Source organism: Rhinopithecus roxellana, chromosome 9 (assembly GCF_007565055.1).
Source record: "Rhinopithecus roxellana isolate Shanxi Qingling chromosome 9, ASM756505v1, whole genome shotgun sequence".
Classification (NCBI taxonomy): Eukaryota; Metazoa; Chordata; class Mammalia; order Primates; family Cercopithecidae; genus Rhinopithecus; species Rhinopithecus roxellana.
In genome coordinates, this window is record NC_044557.1 from 18,983,997 (window position 1) to 19,007,503 (window position 23,507).

General features: G+C 41.7%; 1 protein-coding gene across 4 annotated transcripts in view; it reads right to left on the reverse strand.

Moving 5' to 3' along the window:
- Positions 1 to 23,507, reverse strand: part of IDO2 (indoleamine 2,3-dioxygenase 2) — a 78,455-nt gene that overhangs the window by 52,606 nt on the left and 2,342 nt on the right. For all 4 annotated transcript variants that reach the window (XM_010354613.2, XM_010354612.2, XM_030937906.1 and 1 more), the window contains exon 3: positions 6,087 to 6,182. In XM_010354613.2, coding sequence (XP_010352915.2) covers positions 6,087 to 6,182 — 96 coding nt within the window. The remainder of the gene's footprint in view (positions 1 to 6,086; positions 6,183 to 23,507) is intronic.

Below are 23,507 nucleotides of genomic sequence, written 5' to 3' on the forward strand. Positions count from 1 at the left end.
ATCTCGGCTCGCTGCAACCTCCATCTCCCGGGTTCAAATGATTCTTCTGCCTCAGCCTCCTGAGTAGCTGGGATTACAGGTGTGCACCACCACCCCCGGCTAATTTTTGTATTTTTAGTAGAGACGAGGTTTCACCATGTTGGCCAGGCTGGTCTTGAACTCCTGACCTCAGGTGATCCCCCTGCGTTGGCTTCCCAAAGTGCTGGGATTACAGGCATGAGCCAGCATGGCCAGGCTCTAGTTTTAGATTTGTAAAGTGAGAGACATGCAACTCCTTTCACTTGAACACTTAGAGGCCTGTGTAGGATTATTAATTGGCCTAATTTCAATATTATTATGTCTCAGGAAACCAGGAGGCCTGAGGAGGGGGAGAGAGATGGGGTAATGGCTGGTCAGTGGAGCACTCAGAACACATACATTTACCAATTAAGTTTCAGGACTTACAGGGGCACAGTTTATGGCACCTTCAAAACAATTATGATAGTAACATTAAAGATCACTGATCACAGATCACTGTAACAGATGTAATAGTAAAGAAAAAGTTTTAAATATTGTGAGAATTATTAAAATATGACACACAGACACCAAATGCGCACACACTATTGGAAAAATGGGGTTGACAGACTTGCCTGATGCAAGGTTGCCACGAATCTTCAATTTGTAAAAATTGAAATATCTGCAAAACGCAAAGTTATGACTACATGTAAAGCAGTTTCACAACTGTTCACCTGCACCCCGTGAAAAACTGATTTACCAATTAGAGTATAGTGATCACATAAAGTTTCATTTACCATAAGCCTTATAGAATCTAGTCACAGCACAACAGTATTTTCTGGAGTAATTTAAGTCTGTTCCTTTCCCTGATCCCCACTCTCCTCATCGAGGTTATATAGTGCATTTGTTGTCCAGTTAGGTTGGTTTTTTATTTTTGTTTTTTCACTTCTTTAAAATTTTACTTTAAGTTCTGGGATACATGTGCAGAACGTGCAGGTTTGTTGCATAGGTACACATGTGCCATGGTGGTTTGCTGCACCTGTCAACCCATCATCTAGGTTTTAAGCTCCTCATGCATTAGGTATTTGTCCTAATGCTCTCCCTCCCCTAGCCCCCCACCGCCCAACAGGCCCCAGTGTGTGATGTTCCCCTCCCTGTGTCCATGTGTTTTCATTGTTCAACTCCCACATATGAGTAAAAACATGTGATGTTTGGTTTATGTTCCTGTGTTAGTTTGCTGAGAGTCCAGTTAGTTTTATTTGTCACAGTCTGCATTCCATCCTAGTATTCTCCCAATATTCTGGTTTATTTTTTAAAATTTGCGTACATGAAAGTCCATTCTTTGTGACATACAATTCTATGGGTTTTTCAGTGCCTAGAGCCATATATCCATCACCTGAATGCCATATAAAACAGTTCAATCATGCTAAACATTCCCCTATATGTTACCTTTGCAGTCAACTACCAACTCCTTGTCTGTCTCTGGTAACCATAAAGGTATATTTCATCCTTCCAGTTTTGCCTTTTCTAGAAAGTCATTTGAAAAGAATCATAAAATATAGGCCTGACATCTTTCATTTAGGTAAATGTATTTAAGGTTCATCCCTGTCATTGCACAAATTAATTGTTCAATCATTTGTATCACTGAATACTATTCCACTATCTATTCTACAATTTACAATTACTATAACTTGGTTTATTCATTCCCCTGTTGAGAGATATCCTGTTTTCTTCAAGGTTTTTTTTTTTTTCTTTGGTGATTATGAATAAAGCTGTTATAAACATTCACATATAGATTTTCTTTTCTGGGAACATAAATTTCCCATTTACTTGGATAAATACTTAGGAATGCTATTGCTGAGTTGTGTGGTAAATCTATGTTTCATTTTATAAGAATCTGCCAAGCTAGTTTTCAAATTGGCTGTACCGTTTTGCATTTCAACCAGCAATGAATGAAAGTCTCTATTGCTACACATCCTCTTCAGCATTTGATATGGCCAGATTAAAAAAAAAACAATTTAGCCATCCAAATAGGTATGAAATTGTCTTTTAGGCTGGCATGGTGGCTCATGTCTGTAATCCCAGCACTCTGGGAGGCCAAGACGGGTGGATTACCTGAAGTCAGGAGTTTGAGACCAGCCTGGCCAACATGGTGAAACCCCGTCTCTACTAAAAGTACAAAAATTAGCTGGGCGTGGTGGTGGGCACCTGTAATCCCAGCTACTTGGGAAGCTGAGGCAGGAGAATTGCTTGAACCCAGAGGCAGAGGTTGCAGTGAGCCAAGATCGCACCACTGCACTCCAACTTGGGCAACGAGTGAAACTCCGTCAAAAAGAAAGAAAAGAAACTGTCTTTTAATATTTAGCATTGCAGGTAAACAGTCCTATGTATTTACTCTGTAAATAAACTGTTTTTCATTTTTGTTTTCTATGAACATTCAGATTTCTTTATGCTAAAAAATTCACAATTTCATCTGAGTATTTACATGTGCCCCCCAACCCTCACCCCATTTCTTTCTGATATAAAAACTCAAATATTTCTTAAGGTCTAAAAAATTTGTGCTTATATGTTGGAAGTTTTACTTTTCCTCCATCCATCTGCTTATAGGACTCGATGATAATGAATTTGGATCCCCTGTATTTCTCTTTTTTATGTATGTTTATTTTTCTGATAGTTTGCACTCTTTGATTTTTGCTTTATGCTTTATGAAATTTCTCAAGGAAGTCCCTAAATCACTATATATATTTTTTGCAATCAATGTTTTACTGAATTTGTTGAGTTTATATTGAGGAGTTTTTGGATGTGTGTGGTTTTTTATTTCTAATAGTTCTTTTTATATATCAGCTTTCACTTAATTTATGAAGGCAATATACTGGATACACAAAATAGAATATTTAAAGCACTAATATCACCTTAATTATTTATTTGAGGCCATTGGTCCGCAATGCCGAGTGGGCTACCCTCTTCTTTTTGAGTTGCCCATTTTTTCCATATTATTTGGCAATTCTGTGTATTCAAATTCATGAACAAAGGTTAGTTTTATTAAGATTAGTGTCTACTATGGATTTTCTTATTGTATTTCCAGAATTCCGCTGGATTTCTTCTTGCATAGCTCCCTCTGATCATGTCTTCCTGGGAAATGTGAGTGGATGGGTCTAAGCCAATTAATATGTTTTGTTTCAAGATACAGATAGATATGTTGAGACATTCTAAGACAAGGTGGTTGGCTTAGGTTCACTGTGAGATCAAAGCTGTAAATTCACTTATTCTGTTGTCTGTAGCAAGTAAAGGATCCAGAAAACATGTTTTTGTCTATAGCTCCATCTGTGGTTCTGGAAACTATCATATTTGCCTCTCACAGAAAATTCCTGATTCAGTCTCTGGAAACTATTGTATTTGCTTCTCACAAACAATTCCTGTTTCAGTCTCAGCCTTTGGTGGTAAATCTAAAAACTGGCCTTAATTTGTTAGATATTTTCTAGGCAATTAAAAGTAGGGATAGAGGCTGTGCACAGTGGCTCACGCCTATAATCCCAGCACTTTGGGAGGCTGGTGGATCACAAGGTTAGGAGTTCGAGACCAGCCTGGCCAATATGGTGAAAACCCATCTCTACTACAAATACAAAAATTAGATGGGCGTGGTGGCTGGTGCCTGTAGTCCCAGCTACTCAGGAGGCTGAGGCAGGAAAATTGCTTGAACCTGGGAGGTGGAGGTTGCAGTGAGCCAAGATCGTACCACTGCACTCCAGCCTGGGAGACAGAGTGAGATTCTGTCTCAAAAAAAAAAAAAAAAAAAAAAAAAAAAAGAAGTGATAGAGACCAAGAGTGTTGTGTTAGTTTTATGGGCTACCATAACTAATGTCCACAAATGGCATGACTTAAAACAGCAGAAATGTACTCTGCCACAGTTATGGAAAATAGAAGTCCCAAATTAAGGTATCAATAGGGTTGGTTTCTTCTGGAGCCTCTGAGGGAGAATTTGTTCCATTCTGTTCCATGCCTCTCTCCTAACTCTTGGTGGCTGCCAGCAATCCTTGGCACATCTTGGCTTGTCAATGCATCATTCCAATTCTACCTCCATCTTCACGTGATGTTTTCCCTTGTGTCTGTGTCCCTGTGTTTGATTTTTCCTCTTCTTATAAGAACACTCATCATATAGAATTTAATCCAGTATCACCTCAGCTTAACGTGAATACATCTATACACATCCTATTTCCAAATAAGACCACTTTCACAGATCATGCATGAACATGACTTCTAGGAAGACACTACTAAACCCAGTAAAAATTTATATGTATATATATATATAGTTCATTTGTTTTGTTTTGTTTTTTGAGACAGAGTCTCACTCTGTGGCCCAGAGGGAGTTCAGTGGTATGATCTCAGCTAACTGCAACCTCTGTCTCCCAGGTTCAAGCAATTCTCCTGCTTCAGCCTCCCAAATAGCTGGGACTACAGGCATGTGCCACCACACCCGCCTAATTTTTTGTATTTTTAGTAGAGACATGGTTTCACCATGTTGCTCAGGCTGGTCTCGAACTCCTGAGCTCAGGCAATCCGCCAGCCTTGGCCTCCCAAAGTGCTAGAATTACAGGCGTGAGCCACTGCACCCAGCCTAAACCCAGTACAAATGTTAGGTGATGGATTTCACACTCGATTTTAGCCAAAAGGCCAAGAAATAATAGCGACTGGTTTCAATGCTGTGCTAGGAGGAGCCCCAATTTGACAAGTCCTTCTCTTCTTTTATGGCAGTTTAATCAAATAAAGCCTGGTGAATGCCTGCGGCAGAGGACCTCGTAGTTCACAAACTGAATTCTAACCTCCCTCCTGCCAACTGTTCCAGGCTTCCCTTGCTTCTCTTCTCTGCTATTCTGAGATGGGAAAGGGAGACTCATGGGGATCTCCTTCTGCTTTGGTTAAATACTTGACATGGGTCCTGTAAACTTATTTCTGGATTTTATACATGATTTGCTTAATATGGTCAAAAAAATCCTTTTTTATTCCATCATTGGAACTTTTCTCTATTTTTCTGTGCTTACAGTTATTTTCTTAATTTTTTTCTTATTTTTGGATTTCTTTGGTCTTGTCAACACAATATTTTATCTATCAGGCAAAGAAATTACTCTGCTTAGTTTGCTATCTTCATAGACATTGAAGCCAGTCCCTTATTCATCTTCTACAGGGTTCTAGTGCTTTGCACAGAGCAGACATTCAATGAGTATTTTAAAAAGAATTTGTAATTCTAGACATTCAATATTATCCATCAGCAAAGGGGAATTTTGGAGAGTAGAAAACTTTTCGTGGACTTCTGCAATTATGTGGTACTCCAAATTAGTAAGATTAAGACAGATGGAGAAGAGACTACAGGGAAGTAATGAATGTATACTGAATGCTATAATAGGACAAGAACTACAAAGGGGCCACTTTGAAAGTGATTTAGTTCCCATAACAATACTATGAGACCAGAGTTTCTCACATTTTATAAATAAGGAAGTGGGATTACAGAGTTCAGTAACTTTTTCAGGGTTATGTAGCTATTAGGTTGGTACAAAAGTATTTGCGGTTTTTGTCATTAAAAGTAATGGCAAAAACTGCAATTACTTTTGTACCAGCCTAATAAATACTTTTGTGGAATTTACAGGCTTATTGGATGTTTCTGTAGAACCCGTGGCCAATTTTATAATTCAGAAATTCCCTCCATTTAACTATTCTATAACACCCAGGACAAAATCAAGGTAGAGCCCCTCAGCAACAACAGAGCCCTGAGCACGTACATGGAATGAGGAACCTAAGAATTTCCAAGCTGGCCTTCCTAGGCCATACCTTGTCCATTAGTTTATCATTCTCACCCAGATTCTTCTTTAAACAAATATTTGGTGAGTGATTGGTATGTGACAGGCATTGTTTTGTGCTGACTCTGGAAACCTTAGAAAAACACAGTATCAGAAGGGGTCATTCTGTTTTCCGGGAAGGTAGAGATAGCTTAGCTGATAAGTTCAATGGTAATGATCAATTGACACACTTCCGCAAGGCTAATAAAAGTGGTATGATGATGAAAACAGAATGTGATAAGGGGGTGAAGAGAACAATACCTTGTCCACATGAGCTCGAAGCTGGTGAGCATCAATCAATTGAGGAAGTTTGTTGGCAATTTCCATCCAAGACCTGTAATGATCTGGAAGTTCTTTCTGCATTTAAAATAGAAACATGTAAATATTTTAGACCTCTCTGGAAAGGGGCTTCCGGGAATAGCTATTTTCACATTTCAGTCTTCAGGGGAATTCAAGTCAATGAGGTAACATGAAAAGTAAAAGAAGAAAGCCTAGACTAGCACAATGGAGAATATTCACAAGGCAGATAGAGGAACTAATTGCAGCAATACAGATCAAAAACATAGTGACAGACATTCAATGAGCTTGAATAGAATGACCTGATAGAAGTCAAGACAGTAGAGGATTTCACAGAAGTAGAGAATCATCAGAAGGTCGAATGCATCACTACAGAGTTAAAGTAAGATTGACCTCTCTAAAAATCAAAACAATATTAGGAAGTCGCAAATACATATTAGTTTATCTATGTACATTTAATAGAAATTTAGGTCAGGGTCATAGAAGCAGGATTCAAATGTTAGTGTGTTGAGGAAGTAGAAAATAGAGAAAATGTAGATTACTTTTCTCTGCATGTTGAACGAACATTGAGAATGCACCATATGCTACATAGGCCATGTGCTCACCTCAGATACACAGATGACTAAGGAGCATATGCTCTAGTACAGGAGAAAAACACATTAGTCAGATATTTGCCAATGCGGTAAAATATGTTTAATTACTGATATCTGTGTAAGCCAAAGAACTTGCAAAGAAGAGGAAGTAGTTAATTCTGTCAGCTGTTGTGAGTAATTAAAGGGAAATATTCATAAAAATATGACAGAAGGCCGGGCGCGGTGGCTCAAGCCTGTAATCCCAGCACTTTGGGAGGCAGAGACGGGAGGATCACGAGGTCAGGAGATCGAGACCATCCTGGCTAACACAGTGAAACCCCGTCTCTACTAAAAAATACAAAAAAAACTAGCCAGACGAGGTGGCGGGTGCCTGTAGTCCCAGCTACTCGGGAGGCTGAGGCAGGAGAATGGCGTAAACCCGGGAGGCGGAGCTTGCAGTGAGCTGAGATCCGGCCACTGCACTCCAGCCTGGGCGACAGAGCGAGACTCTGTCTCAAAAAAAAAAAAAAAAATGACAGATGATCCCAATTTTTGGAGGAGAAGTGACTTTTTTGGGTTGAAATGTGAAGAAGGGAAGGTAGTAAAGACAGAGGGGACAGCAGATAAACAGATATGGGTGCTTCCTGGGACACAGATGACTCAGTGTTGCTAAAATATAAAACTCAAGAGAAAGTGATAGAGGCAAGAGGCAGACAGATGCCTAGGCAGAAAGGGAAGGGTCCCTGTGAAACCTCACCTTCAAGCCCAAAACAGTCCAAAGGCTGAAAGACCAGATTCCTGGTCCCAGATGAAACCCGTGACAGAGGGATAACTTTCCCTGTTGGCCCACCCTTTCCCAATTGATTCTTTCTGAATAATGCCTTTTAAGTAATCAAATGTTGCCTTTTCTGATGCTACCTATGGTTTGCTTGGGCACGCCCACATGCATACTAGGAAAACTGGTGCAACCACCAGGAATTCGTGCCTTACGCTAGGGAGGAGCCTAGCCTTTTCAGCTTGCCTGTGAAAGTCCTGGTACTCTATTGTGAGGTGGGAGCCTGCTGGAGAAACCCCTCTCTTTGCAGAGAGCTCCCCTTTCGCGTAATAAATTGCATCATCTTCATCCTTCATTTATGTCTACCTGCCTAATTCTTCCTGGTCATGAGATGAGATCCTGAATTCTGCTGAACTAAGGAGCCGAAAATCCTGCATCAAAAGGATGATGAAAGACGAGCCTAGAAAGTTACATGAAAATGCTCATCATCACTGGCCATCAGAGAAATGCAAATCAAAACCACAATGAGATACCATCTCACACCAGTTAGAATGGCAATCATTAAAAAGTCAGGAAACAACAGGTGCTGGAGAGGATGTGGAGAAATAGGAACACTTTTACACTGCTGGTGGGATTGTAAACTAGTTCAACCATTATGGAAAACAGTATGGCGATTCCTCAAGGATCTAGAACTAGATGTACCATATGACCCAGCCATCCCATTACTGGGTATATACCCAAAGGATCATAAATCATGCTGCTGTAAAGACACATGCACACATATGTTTATTGCGGCACTATTCACAATAGCAAAGACTTGGAATCAACACAAATGTCTATCAGTGACAGACTGGATTAAGAAAATGTGGCACATATACACCATGGAATACTATGCAGCCATAAAAAAGGATGAGTTTGTGTCCTTTGTAGGGACATGGATGCAGCTGGAAACCATCATTCTTAGCAAACTATCGCAAGAACAGAAAACCAAACACCGCATGTTCTCACTCATAGGTGGGAACTGAACAATGAGATCACTTGGACTCGGGAAGGGGAACATCACACACCGGGGCCTATCATGGGAAGGGGGGAGGGGGGAGGGATTGCATTGGGAGTTATACCTGATGTAAATGATGAGTCGATGGGTGCTGACGAGTTGATGGGTGCAGCACACCAACATGGCACAAGTATACATATGTAACAAACCTGCACGTTATGCACATGTACCCTAGAACTTAAAGTATAATAATAATAAAAAAAAAGAGAATGCAAAAAAAGAAAAAAAGAAAGTTACATGAAATGTGCTGTGTGTAAAATATATGAATTTTCCCTTTACGTAAGTTGGTGACATGGTTTGATTTGAATTTTAGGAAGATAAATTTGTAAGACTTTAAGATATAAAGTCAGATAAGGAAGTCTTTAAAATATTGTTCAAGGACTAAACTTAGGCAATGACAATGAATTTGGAAAGGAGAAGCCATATATTCAAGATATACCCGGAAAATGAAATTGAAATGATATGATGATTAAATTTGGGTGTGGAGGCTCAAGGTAAGAAAATCACTAGCCCAATAGCTCCATTTATATGCCCACTCTAGGCCCATGGTTTAGCCAAGTAAGACAGTCTGCATTTCAGTGACCCCCAACTCTCACCCAAGGGACAGTAAACTACATTAATTTTTGTGAATTTTCATTGGCACCCAGCCTCTATCATTTGTTTACGTACTATCTATGGGTGCTTTTACATTATAGCAGTAAAGTTGGTAGTTGCAACAGAAGCCATATGGTAGGCAAGTTTAAAGCACTTAGTATTTGGCCCTTCAGAAAAAGTTCACCAATCTCTGATTTATTACCCTGACCTGAGGCTCCTTTCTCTTTTTTTTTTTTTTTTTTTTTTTTTTTTTTTTTGAGATGGAGTCTCGCTCTGTCGCCCAGGCTGGAGTGCAGTGGCCGGATCTCAGCTCACTGCAAGCTCCGCCTCCCGGGTTTACGCCATTCTCCTGCCTCAGCCTCCCGAGTAGCTGGGACTACAGGCACCCGCCACCTCGCCCGGCTAGTTTTTTTTGTATTTTTCAGTAGAGACGGGGTTTCACCGTGTTAGCCAGGATGGTCTCGATCTCCTGACCTCGTGATCTGCCCTTCTCGGCCTCCCAAAGTGCTGGGATTACAGGCTTGGGCCACCGCGCCCGGCCTTGAGGCTCCTTTCTCAATGTATAACCTGCACAACTGAATTTTTGGGTTAAGAAGAGGAAGTGAGGATGATTTCCATGTTTAAGAATTAGGTGAGCAGGCCGGGTGCGGTGGCTCAAGCCCGTAATCCCAGCACTTTGGGAGGCCGAGACGGGCGGATCACAAGGTCAGGAGATCAAGACCATCCTGGCTAACACGGTGAAACCCTGTCTCTACTAAAAACTACAAAAAACTAGCCGGGCGAGGTGGCAGGCGCCTGTAGTCCCAGCTACTCGGGAGGCTGAGGCAGGAGAATGGCCTGAGCCCGGGAAGCGGAGCTTGCAGTGAGCTGAGATCCGGCCACTGCACTCCAGCCTGGGCAACAGAGCGAGACTCCGTCTCCAAAAAAAAAAAAAAAAAAAAAAAAAAAAAGAATTAGGTGAGCAAATGAATGAATGGAAACAGGAATTGAGACAGAAATGTAGGTGAAAGTCGAAGAGTGGGGATAAATGTGGTAAATTCATTTTTAAATATATTGACATTAAATTACCTGTGCAATCAAAAGATATGACTATGGTGAAAAGTTGGATACACAGTTTAAAGTTCAGGAGAAAAGTCATATTAGAAATACACAATTGAGGCTAGGCACGGTGGCTCACACCTGTAATTTCAGCACTTGGGGAGACCAAGGAGGGCGGATCCCCTGAAGTCAGGAGTTTGTGACCAGCCTGACCAACATGGTGAAATCCTGTCTCTACTAAAAATAAAAAATGAAGCAGGCATAGTGGCACATGCCTGTAATCCCAGCTTCTCGGGAGGCTGATGTAGGAGAATCACTTGAACCTGGGAGGCAGAAGTTGCAGTGAGCCAAGATCGTACCACTGCACTCCAGACTGGAGTAACAGAGCAAGACGCCATTTCAAAAAAAAGAAAAAGAAATACGTAATTTGAAAGCATAACTACAGCAAAAACCCTACATTGTGGTTAAAACCACAAGAGTGTATAAAGCCATTTGAGGTAATATGAAAAGCGAAAGGAGAAGAAAGCCTAGATTAGCACAATGGAGAATATTCACAAGGCAGATAGAGGAACTAATTGCAGCAATACAGATCAAAAACATAGTGACAGACATTCAATGAGCTTGAATAGAATGACCTGATAGAAGTCAAGACAGTAGAGGATTTCACAGAAGTAGAGAATCATCAGAAGGTCGAACGCATCAGTAAGATTGACCTCTTTAAAAATCAAAACAATATTAGGAAGTCGCAAATACATATTAGTTTATCTATGTACATTTAATAGAAATTTAGGTCAGGGTCATAGAAGGAGGATTCAAATGTTAGTGTGTTGAGGAAGTAGAAAACAGAGAAAATGTAGATTACTTTTGAAGGAGAGCCATAAGGCAGCAGGGAATTTGCATTTAAGAGTGATCTTTTAAGAATGAGAAGCTTGAGCAGTTTATAGTTGGCTATTGCAAGAATGAGAGATTGAAGACAAGGAGAGAAGAGAGTAATCGAATGCAGAAGGAGCAAAGGACTAGAAGAAGTGAAAGAGGAGTCAGAGAACAAGAATGGAATGTCTGTCCTTGCAGCAGCAGTAGGAGAAGATCTGGAGTTTAAAGGAGTTCACTTTTTATGGACTCAATTTCTCAGCAGATGGGAGTGAAAATCAAGTTGTGTGAGTTGAGATAGGGGTGGGTGTGAAATTAATTACAGAGGGGAAAAGACCAGGGACCTCAACCTAAACATACAAATGACATGGAAGGTCCGTGAGAACCCAGGGAAGTCTGAAAACTGTGAATTTGGAGTAGTATAGACCTATACATTACCCACAAATCACTTGGAAGTCTTCGGTCCCTGAGGATCTGAGACAAACCTGGGTTCAAGCTCCCAATTAATTCATAAGTTAGGTACATCCAACATCCTATTCACAGTCTCTGATTGATTGATTGATTGAGACACAGTTTCATTCTATCGCTCAGGCTAAAGTGCAGTGGTGCGATCTCGGCTCACTGCAACCTCTGCCTCCTGGGTTCAAGCTCCTAATTAATTCATAACTTGGGTACATCCAACATCCTATTCACAATCTCTGATTTATTTATTTTATTTATTTATCTTGCGACACAGTTTCATTCTATCGCTCAGGCTGGAGTGCAGTGGCGCGATCTTGGCTCTACCTCCTGCATTCAAGAGATTCTCCTGCCTCAGCCTCCTGAGTAGCTGGGATTACAGGTGTGTGTCACCACGCCTGGGTAATTTTTTGCATTTTTAGTAGAGATGGGATTTTGTCATGTTGACCAGCCTTGTCTCGAACTCCTGACCTAAGGTGATCCACCTGCCTCAGCCTCTCAAGGTGCTGGGATTACAGGTGTGAGCCACTGTGCCCAGACAAAGTTTATAGAGATTTGAGAAAAGAGTATTGACATAAAATTGCTGGGTTAGACACACCACGAGTTAGTGTCCTATAGGGAGTGCAGTCATAAGCATTGGAGTTATATTTTCTACTCAACAGAAATATTTTGCTGCTCTTCTATATAAAAATCTACAAATTAATGGCCAGGCACGGTGGCTCATGCCTGTAATCCCAGCACTTTGGGAGGCTGAGGCAGGTGGATCACGAGGTCAGGAGACTGAGACCATCCTGGCTAACAGGGTGAAACCCTGTCTCTCCTAAAAAAATGCAAAAATTTAGCCGGGTGTGGTGGTGGGCACCTGTCGTCCCAGCTACTCGGGAGGCTGAGGCAGGAGAATGGCCTGAACTAGGGAGGCAGAGCTTGTAGTGAGCCAAGATCGCACCACTGCACTCCAGCCTGGGCAACAAAGCCAGACTCTGTCTCAAAAAAAAAAAAAAAAAAAAAAAAAAATCTACAAATTACCATGTAATTTCAGACTGAAGTAGTGCAACAGTATTAATCAATACTAAGTAACACAGAAAACAAAGGAAAAACCTCTAGATGATTAAATCACCATAAAGTGAGATGGTTGAGACAATGCTCCAGGATGATATTGAAAAGACACACAGCCATCCTTTTGCCTCTGGATCATTTCTTTGGATAATATTCTTAACACATTTATAATTTAAAGAAAAACAGATTTGTAAAACTGTACTTTTTATATGAACACTAAACTCTTCGTTAGCTTAATGCTTGATTAGATTAAGTATAAATTTTGGCTAAGAAAGTAGCATAGGAAAATTAAAAATAAAAGCATGCACAAAAATAAACCAGGTGTGGAGCCCGGTGGCTCACACCTGTAATCCCAGCACTTTGGGAGGCTGAGATGGGCGAATCACTTGAGGTCAGGAGTTCAAGAGGAGCCTGGCCAACATGGTGAAACCCCGTCTCTACTAAAAATACAAAAATTAGCCAGGCGTGGTGACACGCGCCTATAATCCCAGCTACTCAGCTACTAAAAATACAAAAATTAGTTGGGTGTGGTGGCAGACGTCTGTAATCCCAGCTACTTAGGAGGTTGAGGAAGGAGAATCGCTTGAACCCAGGGGGAGGAGGTTGCAGTAAGCTGAGATCACGCGACTGCAGTCCAGCCTAGGCGACGGAGTGAGACTCTGTCTCCAAAAAAAGAAAAAATTAGCTGGGCGTGGTAGCAGGTGCCTGTAATCCCAGCTGTTCGGGAGGTTGAGGCAGGAGAATCGCCTCAATCTGGGAGGCAGAGGTTGCAGTGAGCCAAGATCAAGCCACTGCACTCCAGCCTGGGGAAGAGAGCAAGACTCCGTCTCAAAAAATAAAATAAAGTCTGGACGCGGTGGCTCACGCCAGTAATCCCAGCACTTTGGGAGGCAGACGCGGGCGCATCACGAGGTCAGGAGATCGAGACCATCCTGGCTAACACGGTGAAACCCCATCTCTCCTAAAAAAAATACAAAAAATTAGCCGGGAGTGATGGCGGGCGCCTGTGGTCCCAGCTACTCAGGAGGCTGAGGCAGGAGAATGGCGTGAACCCGGCAGGCGGAGCTTGCAGTGAGCCGAGATCGCACCACTGCACTCCAGCCTGGGCGACAGAGGGAGACTCCATCTTAAATAAATAAATAAATAAATTTTAAAATAAAATAAAATAAACCAGGTAAACATGAACAGGAAACTTGGGTGACAATATTAACATCAGAAAAATTAGAACTTAAACTATCGGAAAGATTAGAATTTGAAGCAGATGATTTTAAATGAAATAAAAGGTTTAAGTTTTGATGGAAAGAAGCTGTTCTGACATTGCATCAAAGTAAAGTGAAGGAGAAAGAGCTATTACATGCCCTTCTAGAGACAGGCGAGCATCACAGGGGCCCTGTAGGAAGAGCTTTAAAGAGCAGATTATCAAGGTTTTGTTTTCATTTTATGTTTTTTGGAGACAGGAGCTCACTCTGTCACCCACACTGGAGTGTAGTGGTACAAATATAGCTTATTGCAGCCTCAAACTCCCTGGGTCAAGCAGTCCTCCCACCTCAGCCTCCCAAGTAGCTGGGAACACAGGCACATAGGATCATGCACAGCTAATTCTTTTTTATTTTTGTAGAGATAGGGTCTCGCTATCTTGCCCAGGCTGATCTCAAACTCCTGGCCTCATGTGATCCTCCTGTGTCAGCCTCCCGAAGTGCTGGGATTATAGGTGTGATCTACCACCTCTAGCCTGATTTTCATTTTTAAGCATCACTTGACTGCTATGCACAGAATGTGTTACAGCTGAACAGGAATGGAAATAAGGAAACAAGGGGAGGAGACAATAGTCCTGGGGCTACATGAAGGTGGATTAAACTCGGGTGGAAATGGAGAAAACTGGTCACCTTGGAAGTATATTTCAGAGATAGCACTGAATTCATTAATTGTCAAATGGATCATCTGCAAATGGTGAAGACTATTGTGAGGATTATTTCTTTATTTTATTTATTGATCTATTTATTAGTATTATTATTATTTTTTGAGATGGAGTCTCACTCTGTCGTCCAGGCTAGAGTACACTTGTGTGATCTTGGTTCATTGCAACCTCCGCCACCTGGGTTCAGGTAATTCTCCTGCCTCAGCCTCCCGAAGAGCTGGCACTACAGGCATGCACCACTACACCCGGCTGATTTTTGTCTTTTTAGTAGAGACAGAGTTTCACCATGTTGGCCAGACTGGTCTTGAACTCCTGACATTGTGATCTACCCGCGTCAGCCTCCCAAAGTGCTGGGATTACAGGAGTGAGTCACCATGCCCAGCCAAGACTACTGTGAGGTTTAGATTTTAAAAGTGTAGTTAAAGTTAACACAGGGCCTACTACAAAGTGAACACTTTCTGTATAGTTATTACTATTACTATATTTTGTAAACAAACTTAAACAGGAATAAGAAAAAAATCAATTATTAATGAAATGTAACAGGCTGCTATGAATAAATTTTGCTAATACACTTGAAAATTTCAATTGAGTTCCCATTTGTGAAATTGCAAAAATTCAAATTTTTATTTAGAAATAAAAAACCTAATTAGAACAATAAGCATAAAGGGAATAGAAAATGTAATTCAAAACATACAGCTTAAAATGTCTATAGTCTGAAGAGCTATGCTATATCAACAGATAGATGATCTGTTTCAGAACACAGAAAAGCATGAGAAAGCATGTAATTTGCTGAGTGTGGTGGCTCATGCCTGTAATCCCAGCACTTTGGGAGGTCAAACCACACAGATCACTTGAGGTCAGGAGTTGGAGATCAGCCCGGCCAACATGGGGAAATCCCACGTTTACTATAAAGGATACAAAAATTAGCCGGGCATAGTGGTGCGTGACTGTAATCCCAGTTACTCAGAAGGCTGTCAAGAGAATCTCTTGAACCCAGGAGGTGGTGATTGCAGTGAGCCGAGATTGTGCCACTGCACTCCAGCCTGAACAACAGAGCGAGACTGTCTCAAAAAAAAAAAAAAAAAAAAAAAAAAAAAAAAAAAAAAAAAAAAAAAGGCATCTAATGCATCTTATGAAGAAAATGTAACCTAAAGATTAATCCTTGAAATAACACTAACCAAGGCCACTATCCACTGTTGCTATTTATGAATACAAAAAGACAATCCTGAAGATGTCATAAAATTGAGTTCAACAATATATTTAAAGATAAAGTGAATCTGAGCATTGCTATGGTTATGTTTTAATGTTAGAACATTGTTATTATAAATGAAACAGTAAAATCTAGAAGTATAGAAAAGGTCTGGGGACAGTATTTTGATAAACTACTACAGTAGAGGACATGCCAAAATAGCAACAAAGTTTTGCTGAAATTATTTCTAAAAAGCGTGGAACCTGATATTGGGGGATTTCTTTTCTTCTTTTTTGTTTATTTGTTTTCTTCCTTGAGGTGTGGGTAGATTTGAGTCTAAGCTTAAGAGCTTTGGATCATGGCTATTGTCAGAGTATTCGACTTTCTCTGTTCCCTCCCCTGACCTGGCATGAGAGCTCAGTCATTCGTCTCAAAAATCACCAGGCAACCTGTAATCCCAGCATTTTCAGAGGCCGAGGCTGGTGGATCACCTGAGGTCAGGAGTTTGAGACCAGCCTGACCAACATAGTGAAACCCCATCTCTACTAAAAATACAAAAAATAAGCTGGGTGTGGTGGCACGCGCCTGTAATCCCAGCTACTTGGGAGGCTGAGGCAGGAGAATCACTTGAACCCAGGAAGCAGAGGTTGCAGTGAGCCAAGATTGTGCCACTGCATTCCAGCCTGGGCAACAAGAGTGAAACTGTCTCAAAAAAAAAAAAAAAAAAAAAAAAAAAAAAAAAAAAAAAAAAAAAATCAGGCAAATATTAAAGAAATATTTGTTAATTGGTAAATATTGGTTAATGAGTCCATCTAGCATGCCAGAGTATTTTTTCCTGGCCTTATACTTTCTGGTATGTGTTAAATTGTGTCTCCCCCAAATTCTTATGCTGAAGCCCTAGCCTTAGTACCTAAAAATATAACTGTATTTGGAGATAGTCCCTTGAAGACGGTACATTGAAATGAAGCCTTTAGGGTGGGTCCAATTTAATCTGATTGGTGTCCATAAAGAAGAGGAAATTTGGACACAAAGAGACAGGGGAAGAGTGGGCACAGTAGCTCACGCCTGTAATCGTAGCACTCTGGGAGGCCGAGGTGGGCAGATCACTTGAGGTCAGGAGTTTGAGACCAACCTGACCAACATTGCGAAGCCCCATTTCTACCAAAAATACAAAAAATTAGCTGGGCTTTGTGGAGCGCACCTGTAATCCCAGCTACTCAGGAGGCTGAGGCAGGAGAATCACTTGAACCCAGAAGGCAGAGGTTGCCGTGAGCTGAGACTGCACCACTGCACTCCAACCTGGGTGACAGAGTACGACTCTGTTTCAAAAAAGAAAAAAAAAGAGAGAGACATAGAGACATGGGGAATTTGTGCATGGCGGAGAAAAGACCATGTGAGGACACAATAATAAGGAGGTCGTCTACAAGCCAAAGAGTGAGACCTGAGAAGAAACGAACTCCACGACACCTTGATCTTGGACTTCCTGCCTCAAGAACTGTGAGAAAATCAACTTCTGTGATTTAAGCCCCCGTTTGTGGTATTTTAAGCCCAACTGTTTGCGACTGCTATTACAGCAGCTCTCACAAACCACTATACTATTAAATCTGACTTCACAATCTTGAAGGTAAGTACGGATCAGCACCCTGTCTGGGGCACCAGCAAAGGCACAGAGGCCTCCTTATGGGATTTGTGAGTTGAATAGGGGGTCCTCATCTCAAAGAAACATTGAACTCAGAGCATCTGCCCAAACCAAAAGCAAAAGTGCATGGAATCACTGAGGACTTAAATGCCAGGAGATGAGGACTAGAATGTAATGTGTAGGAGTGGAGAGTTTTCACACTGGTCTTTTTATCACGTCTGTATCCTAAACAACTTCCTAAATGCCCTTAGGTATAGAAACTGGTGAATAAGTTTTTACTAAATGGAAACAATAAAATGGCCAGAAAAATTTTGAAAGAATAGAAAATTCAGAAAGGGTTATTAAGTTGAAACTAGAGAGACAGAACAAATGGTATTCAGTTAAGATGGCAATTGTTCTTAAAACTAGCCAGTGATTGCAAATTATTTTTAAGGACAAGATAGGGAATTTTTGTACAAATGGTGTGATTTAAATTTAAACATCTCAGGTAGAAGAGAAAAGTTTTGTTATTATTTTTGTTTTTGTTTTGAGATGGAGGGCCGAGGCGGGTGGATCACTTGATGTCAGGGGTTCGAGACCAGCCTGGCCAACATGGTGAAACACCGTCTACTAAAAATACAAAAATTAGCTGGGTGTGGTGGTGGGCTCCTGTAATCCCAGCTACTCGGGAGGCTGAGGCAGGAGAATCCTTTGAACCCAGGAGGCGGAGGTTGCAGGGAGCCGAGATGGCATCACTGCACTCCAGCCTGGGTAATAAAGTGAGACTCTGTTTCGAAAATAATAATAATAATAATACAATCAGTAAAAATAAATGTGAAGTAAAAATTTAAAACTAGACTTTCAATTTATGGGACTCATTAACTGGAGATGATATAAAAGTGAAAGATTTCTATCAGTCATAGAGCCTAAAAAAGCAGTTGACTAACATTTGTAATAATCATATTTCAAGTACTGAGGTTAGTTATGCTAGAGGTTCTGAATGAACTATTCTAGGTGGAGCTTCGGCATCAGTATTTTTTAAAACTCCGCAAGTACTTTTGCTATACAGCCAGGAACAACAACTCTAAACCACCTTGTATGTAACATTCTTTGAGGAAAACTCTTCAAATATCAGATGCATCATGTCATTTACAGGATGTGTTAAGTCTGAACTCCAGGCTGGGCCCGGTGGCTCACGCCTGTAATCCCAGCACTTTGTGAGGCTGAGGTGGGCAGATCACGAGGTCAGGAGTTCAAGACCAGCCTGACCAACATGGTGAAACCCTGTCTCTACTAAAAATACAAAAAATAGGCCAGGCGCAGTGGTTCATGGCTATAATCCTAGAATTTTGGGAGGCCAAGGAGGGTGGATCACCTGAGGTCGGGAGTTCAAGACCAGCCTGACCAACATAGAGAAACCCCGTCTCTACTAAAACTACAAAATTAGACAGGCGTGATGACTCATGCCTGTAATCCCAGCCACTCAGGAGGCTGAGGTAGGAGAATTGCTTGAAGCCCGGAGGCAGAGGTTGCAGTGAGCTGAGATCTCGCCATTGCCCTCCAACCTGGGGTACAAGACACCATCTCAAAAAAAAAAAAAAAAAAAAAAAAAAAATCTGAACTCCAGAGCCTCACATCTAAGCTCTCTCAGTTCTCCTCACTCTTGTCGCCTGCTCTAACCTTCTTGATGCTAAGCTAATTTCCTTGTATTCTCCATGTCTAAAGAGAAATTAGCCCTCCCTCTGAAAGAGATCAAATGAAAAAAACTAAAAGGCAGAAATGAAGTCCACAGGCAAACAGCCCGGGCGGCGCCCTGAGCCTAGTTAAAGATCGATCCCGGACCTAACCGATTAGGTTATCTATAGATTCCAGCTGTCCTGCTCTAATTACCAGTGTCTGCCACATATCTTAGTCCTGGGCCCAGTACAAACACAATCCTCTATTTTGTCCCAACTTCCTGAGCCCAACACAAACATATCCTCCCCCCCACACATCTCAGAAACACCACCTAGAGAGCCCCTGATAAGGTCACAACCGTTTGTAATTTTACTAAATGCGCGGGAACAAATAGAAAACTGTTAATTGTATAACTTAAAATATTAACCAATTACCAGTTGTGATGCTGCAACCAAAAGAATTCCTTTGTACCTCTGTAACCTTACATATCCTGTATGCATCGGGCTATAAAAAGCGGGCACATGCATCATTCGGGGCCCTCTTGTATGTTGTAGAACGGAGAGACAAGTTCGAACTTGCATTAAAGATCCTTGCCGCTTGGCTTTGACTCTGGACTCTGGTGGTCTTCTTCGGGGAATAAACGGTCTGGGCATAACACCTCCAGAAACACACATCCATGCCCCCTGTACACATGTAGGGCATATGAAATATTTATTTGTATGAATTGGTGAGGCACACATTTTCTACAATAAATGTTGTGGAACTTGGAAAATTTTGAACGTTGACAGAAACAATGGGATAGAATATTTGAAACCAAGTCAGACTCCTTCCCCAAAACCAGAATTTTTTTAAGTCACTGTCTTGACTATGTTTTCTTCACACACGTTCAAGCAACTATCTATAGTGAGAAAACAAAAGAGATACTGAAGGAACTTCTGGGGCCACTGGACATGAAAGTACAGCCTCTCGACTCTGACGCTTGCCTTTCAACTAAAGGAAAGTAAGATCTGGTGTCCCCTTGAGCAGGACAGCCAATTGTGATTCTCCATCTGCTCTTGCAACACTCTGCCTGGTGATTTTAGTGACTGGGTCCCTCCTCATCTGTGAAGCAACCTGGGGCAGATTTTGATGAAAATGTCCTTCTGCTACCTCTTCCCAGAAAGGGAGTTGTTGAAAAAGGTCACACCAATGAAAGAAAATCAAAACTGAAACAGGGAAGTACATTTTGAGAAATCTGGGGAAAATGATCATAACAGAGTAAAACCAGTTTCACAAGGGACTTTTTTTCCACATAAGCTCAGGAATGGAAATTCCATCAACGAAACCATAGCATGTCAGGCAGGGAGTGTCACGAGAACTTGATTCTCATCTGTTTCTCCTGTTTCCATAGTTACAAAAGAGGAAAGAACAAAGAGAGGAACTGTACAACTGTGGATCTACGTCATGTTTAACTCATTTGTAATATTATTTTTCCTCAGCTCAGTGTACACATTTAATCCCAATAAGAGCAATTTGGTTTTTTCTTCCTTTGGAAGTAGGCAGGATATTCCTGAATTGGGTTAGACGTATAGAGTGGAGTTTTAACAAGCACTGGCTCAAGGTCAGAAGACTGGCTTCTGGTCCTTACACTGGATTTATGAAAGTGTTTTCACATTCATTCTCCATAGGAATCTGGTGGAGGTGGCACCAGATTTCCATCCAGTAAATGTGAAAATTGAGGGTTAGGGGATGTTTGTGATTCACTCAAAGTCACAAGAGCTACTAAGTGCAACTTAGGGTGACCAACTCATCCAAATTGTCCCAGCACTTTCCTGGTTTAGTACTGAGAGTCTTGCATGTCAGGAGTTCATCCGGTACCTAACAAATAGGGACACTTGGTCAACCTAGTGGCAGTGTCAGAGGAAACAGTCCGGTCCTCTGGACCACAACCCAACTGTGCATAGTAACACAGGAGTTATTAAGAAATTATTTGTAGGCAGCTAGAAAGGGTGAAAGAGGTCTCACTGGAATTTTCCTTTAATAAAAAGCAGCCTGAAACCACTTCTTCTCTAACTGAAAGCAGCCTGATATATATGCAAACTAGGAGCTTTCATATGTAAACGACAGCAGCTGTACCTGGGAGCCAGGTACATTCAATATGGAGATTATGCTCTCTTGTGTTTTTCTTTGAGACAAAATTTCACTCCATCACCATCAGGAGTGCAATGGTACGATCTCCGCTCACTGCAATCTCCACCTCTTGGGTTCAAGCGATTCTCCTGCCTCAGCCCCTGAGTAGCTGGGATTACAGGTGCTCACCACCACACCCAGCTAATTTTCAAATTGTAAACCCTCTGTAGAGACGCGGTTTCACCATGTTGGACCGGCAGGTCTCGAACTCCTGGCCTCAGGTGATCCGCCCCTCCTCGGCCTCCCAAAGTGCTGAGATTACAGGCATGAACCACTGCGCCCGGCCCTCACTCTTTTCCTTGTCACCCGGTGTGTAGGCATCATGACAGCCTCCAGGTAAAACCACGTGTAAAGGTATCATGGCGGCTGCCAGGTGGAGGCTGTATTTGCAAATAAAAGACTAGGGTGGGAGGGCCAGTCTTTTCCCCAGCTATGTAAATGGCATACCTGATCAAACCAATCCCCTGGGCCCTATGTAAATCAATCACCGCCTCGTCAAGCCTTTGTACAAAATCCATTGCCTTCCACCGCAAAGCAGACCCTTTTGGGCGACCCGCTTTCTCAGCATAAAGAAGCGTTTTTTTCTCTCTCTTCTTTTATGTCTATTGAACTTTCAGCTCCTAAACCCACTCGTGTGTATCCGTGTCGTAATTCTTTTCTCGGTGGAGACAAAGAACCAGGATATATACCCCAGAAAACGGAGCCTTTCATTAGCACCCCCGCTGTCATTACTACTGATGGCGGAGTTACTTGCAGATTTGTAACTTGATTTCAAAACTAACAGCTGGGCCGGGAGCGGTGGCTCATGCCTGTAATCCCAGCACTTTGGGAGGCCGAAGCAGGTGGATCACCTGAGGTCGGGAGTTCGAGACCAGCCTGACCAACATAGAGAAACTCTGTATCTTACTAAAAATACAAAATTAGCTGGGCGTGGTGCCACAGGCCTGTAATCCCAGCTACTTGCCAAGGCTGAGGCAGGAGAATCTCTTGAACCCGGCAGGTGGAGGTTGTGGTGAGACGAGACTCTGCCATTAGAAATTTCTAAGAAGGGGAAGGAAACCTTGCTAATAAACAATACCTCTTTCTTAATTCTACTTTGGACTCAAATTGTAACGCAAATCCGTTTCATCATCTAGCCCTTATCAACACTGTTTTTCTCATCTGCTATGGTCCAAAGCCTAGAGCATTAAAACTATCAAAGCTTTTACAGACCATCAGGTGTCAACCCCCTCTTTCTACATTTGAGCTAGCTGAACTCCAGAGGAAATGACTTCCTCAAAGTTATGAGTGGCAAAAGCAGAACTAGTTCTGCTTATAACCCTTGACTTTTAATTATTATTATTATTATTATTATTGTTATTACATCCTAAATGAGGGCCAAGACCACTCAGTTAAAAACTTTGGGGTCCAGGCCAAGTGCGGTAGCTCATGCCTATAATCCCAGCACTTTGGGAGGCCAAGGGAGGCGGATCACTTGAGGGTCAGGAGTTCGAGACTGGGTTGGTCAACATGGTGAAACCCCGTCTCTACTAAAAATACAAAAATTGACCGGGCATGGTGGTGCATGCCTGTAGTTACAGCTATTCGGGAGGCTGAGGCAGGAGAATCCTTGAATCCAGGAAGCGGAGCTTGCAATGAGCGGAGATCATGCTGTTAGGAATGAAGTTTTTGGTGTCACAGAAAAAGAATGAACGTGGGAATAAATGATCTCTCAGCAACGGGAGCTTTACTTTCTGCAGAAAGAGTGCTACTCAATGGCTGTCCAGCCACGAGAGCACACCAAACAAAGGAGACAGAGTTATTTATAACCTGACGCATCACCCTACTGCTGTGTCCAGCTTCCATTGGCTGGAATAGGATCTCACATTTTACACTTTACCCAATTGGCTATTAGTTTAAAACGTTTTTAATTGAGTAAAGGAACAGAGCAAAGAAAGAAAAGCAAGTTGCCCAGGGATATTTAAGGAAGCATCTCGAATAAGGAATGACATGCACGATGGGCTGGGGCTTTTCTAGTTCTGTCCAGGCATGCCGGAGCAAGCTACAACAGCTGATTTGGACAGCCACTAATAGTGGCTAGCAATGTTATAGTAAGAAATTGTGACTTTTTATAATCTTTGAAGAAGAACTTTCCCATTTCCCACAGTGCCACTGCACTCCAGCCTGGGCAACAGAAAGAGATTCCGTCTCGGGAAAAAAAAAAAAATATATATATATATATATATAATATTTATATATATTATATATATATATAGCGGTTCGATGTTGCGGTCATTGCAGTAATTTAGAAGAAGTTCCACCTCCACCCTCCAGCCCAATTTGCCATTTAACTATGATTAAAGAATAGTGTGGAATTCAATGGGCTTTTACTGAATACCTACACCGAGGCTTGT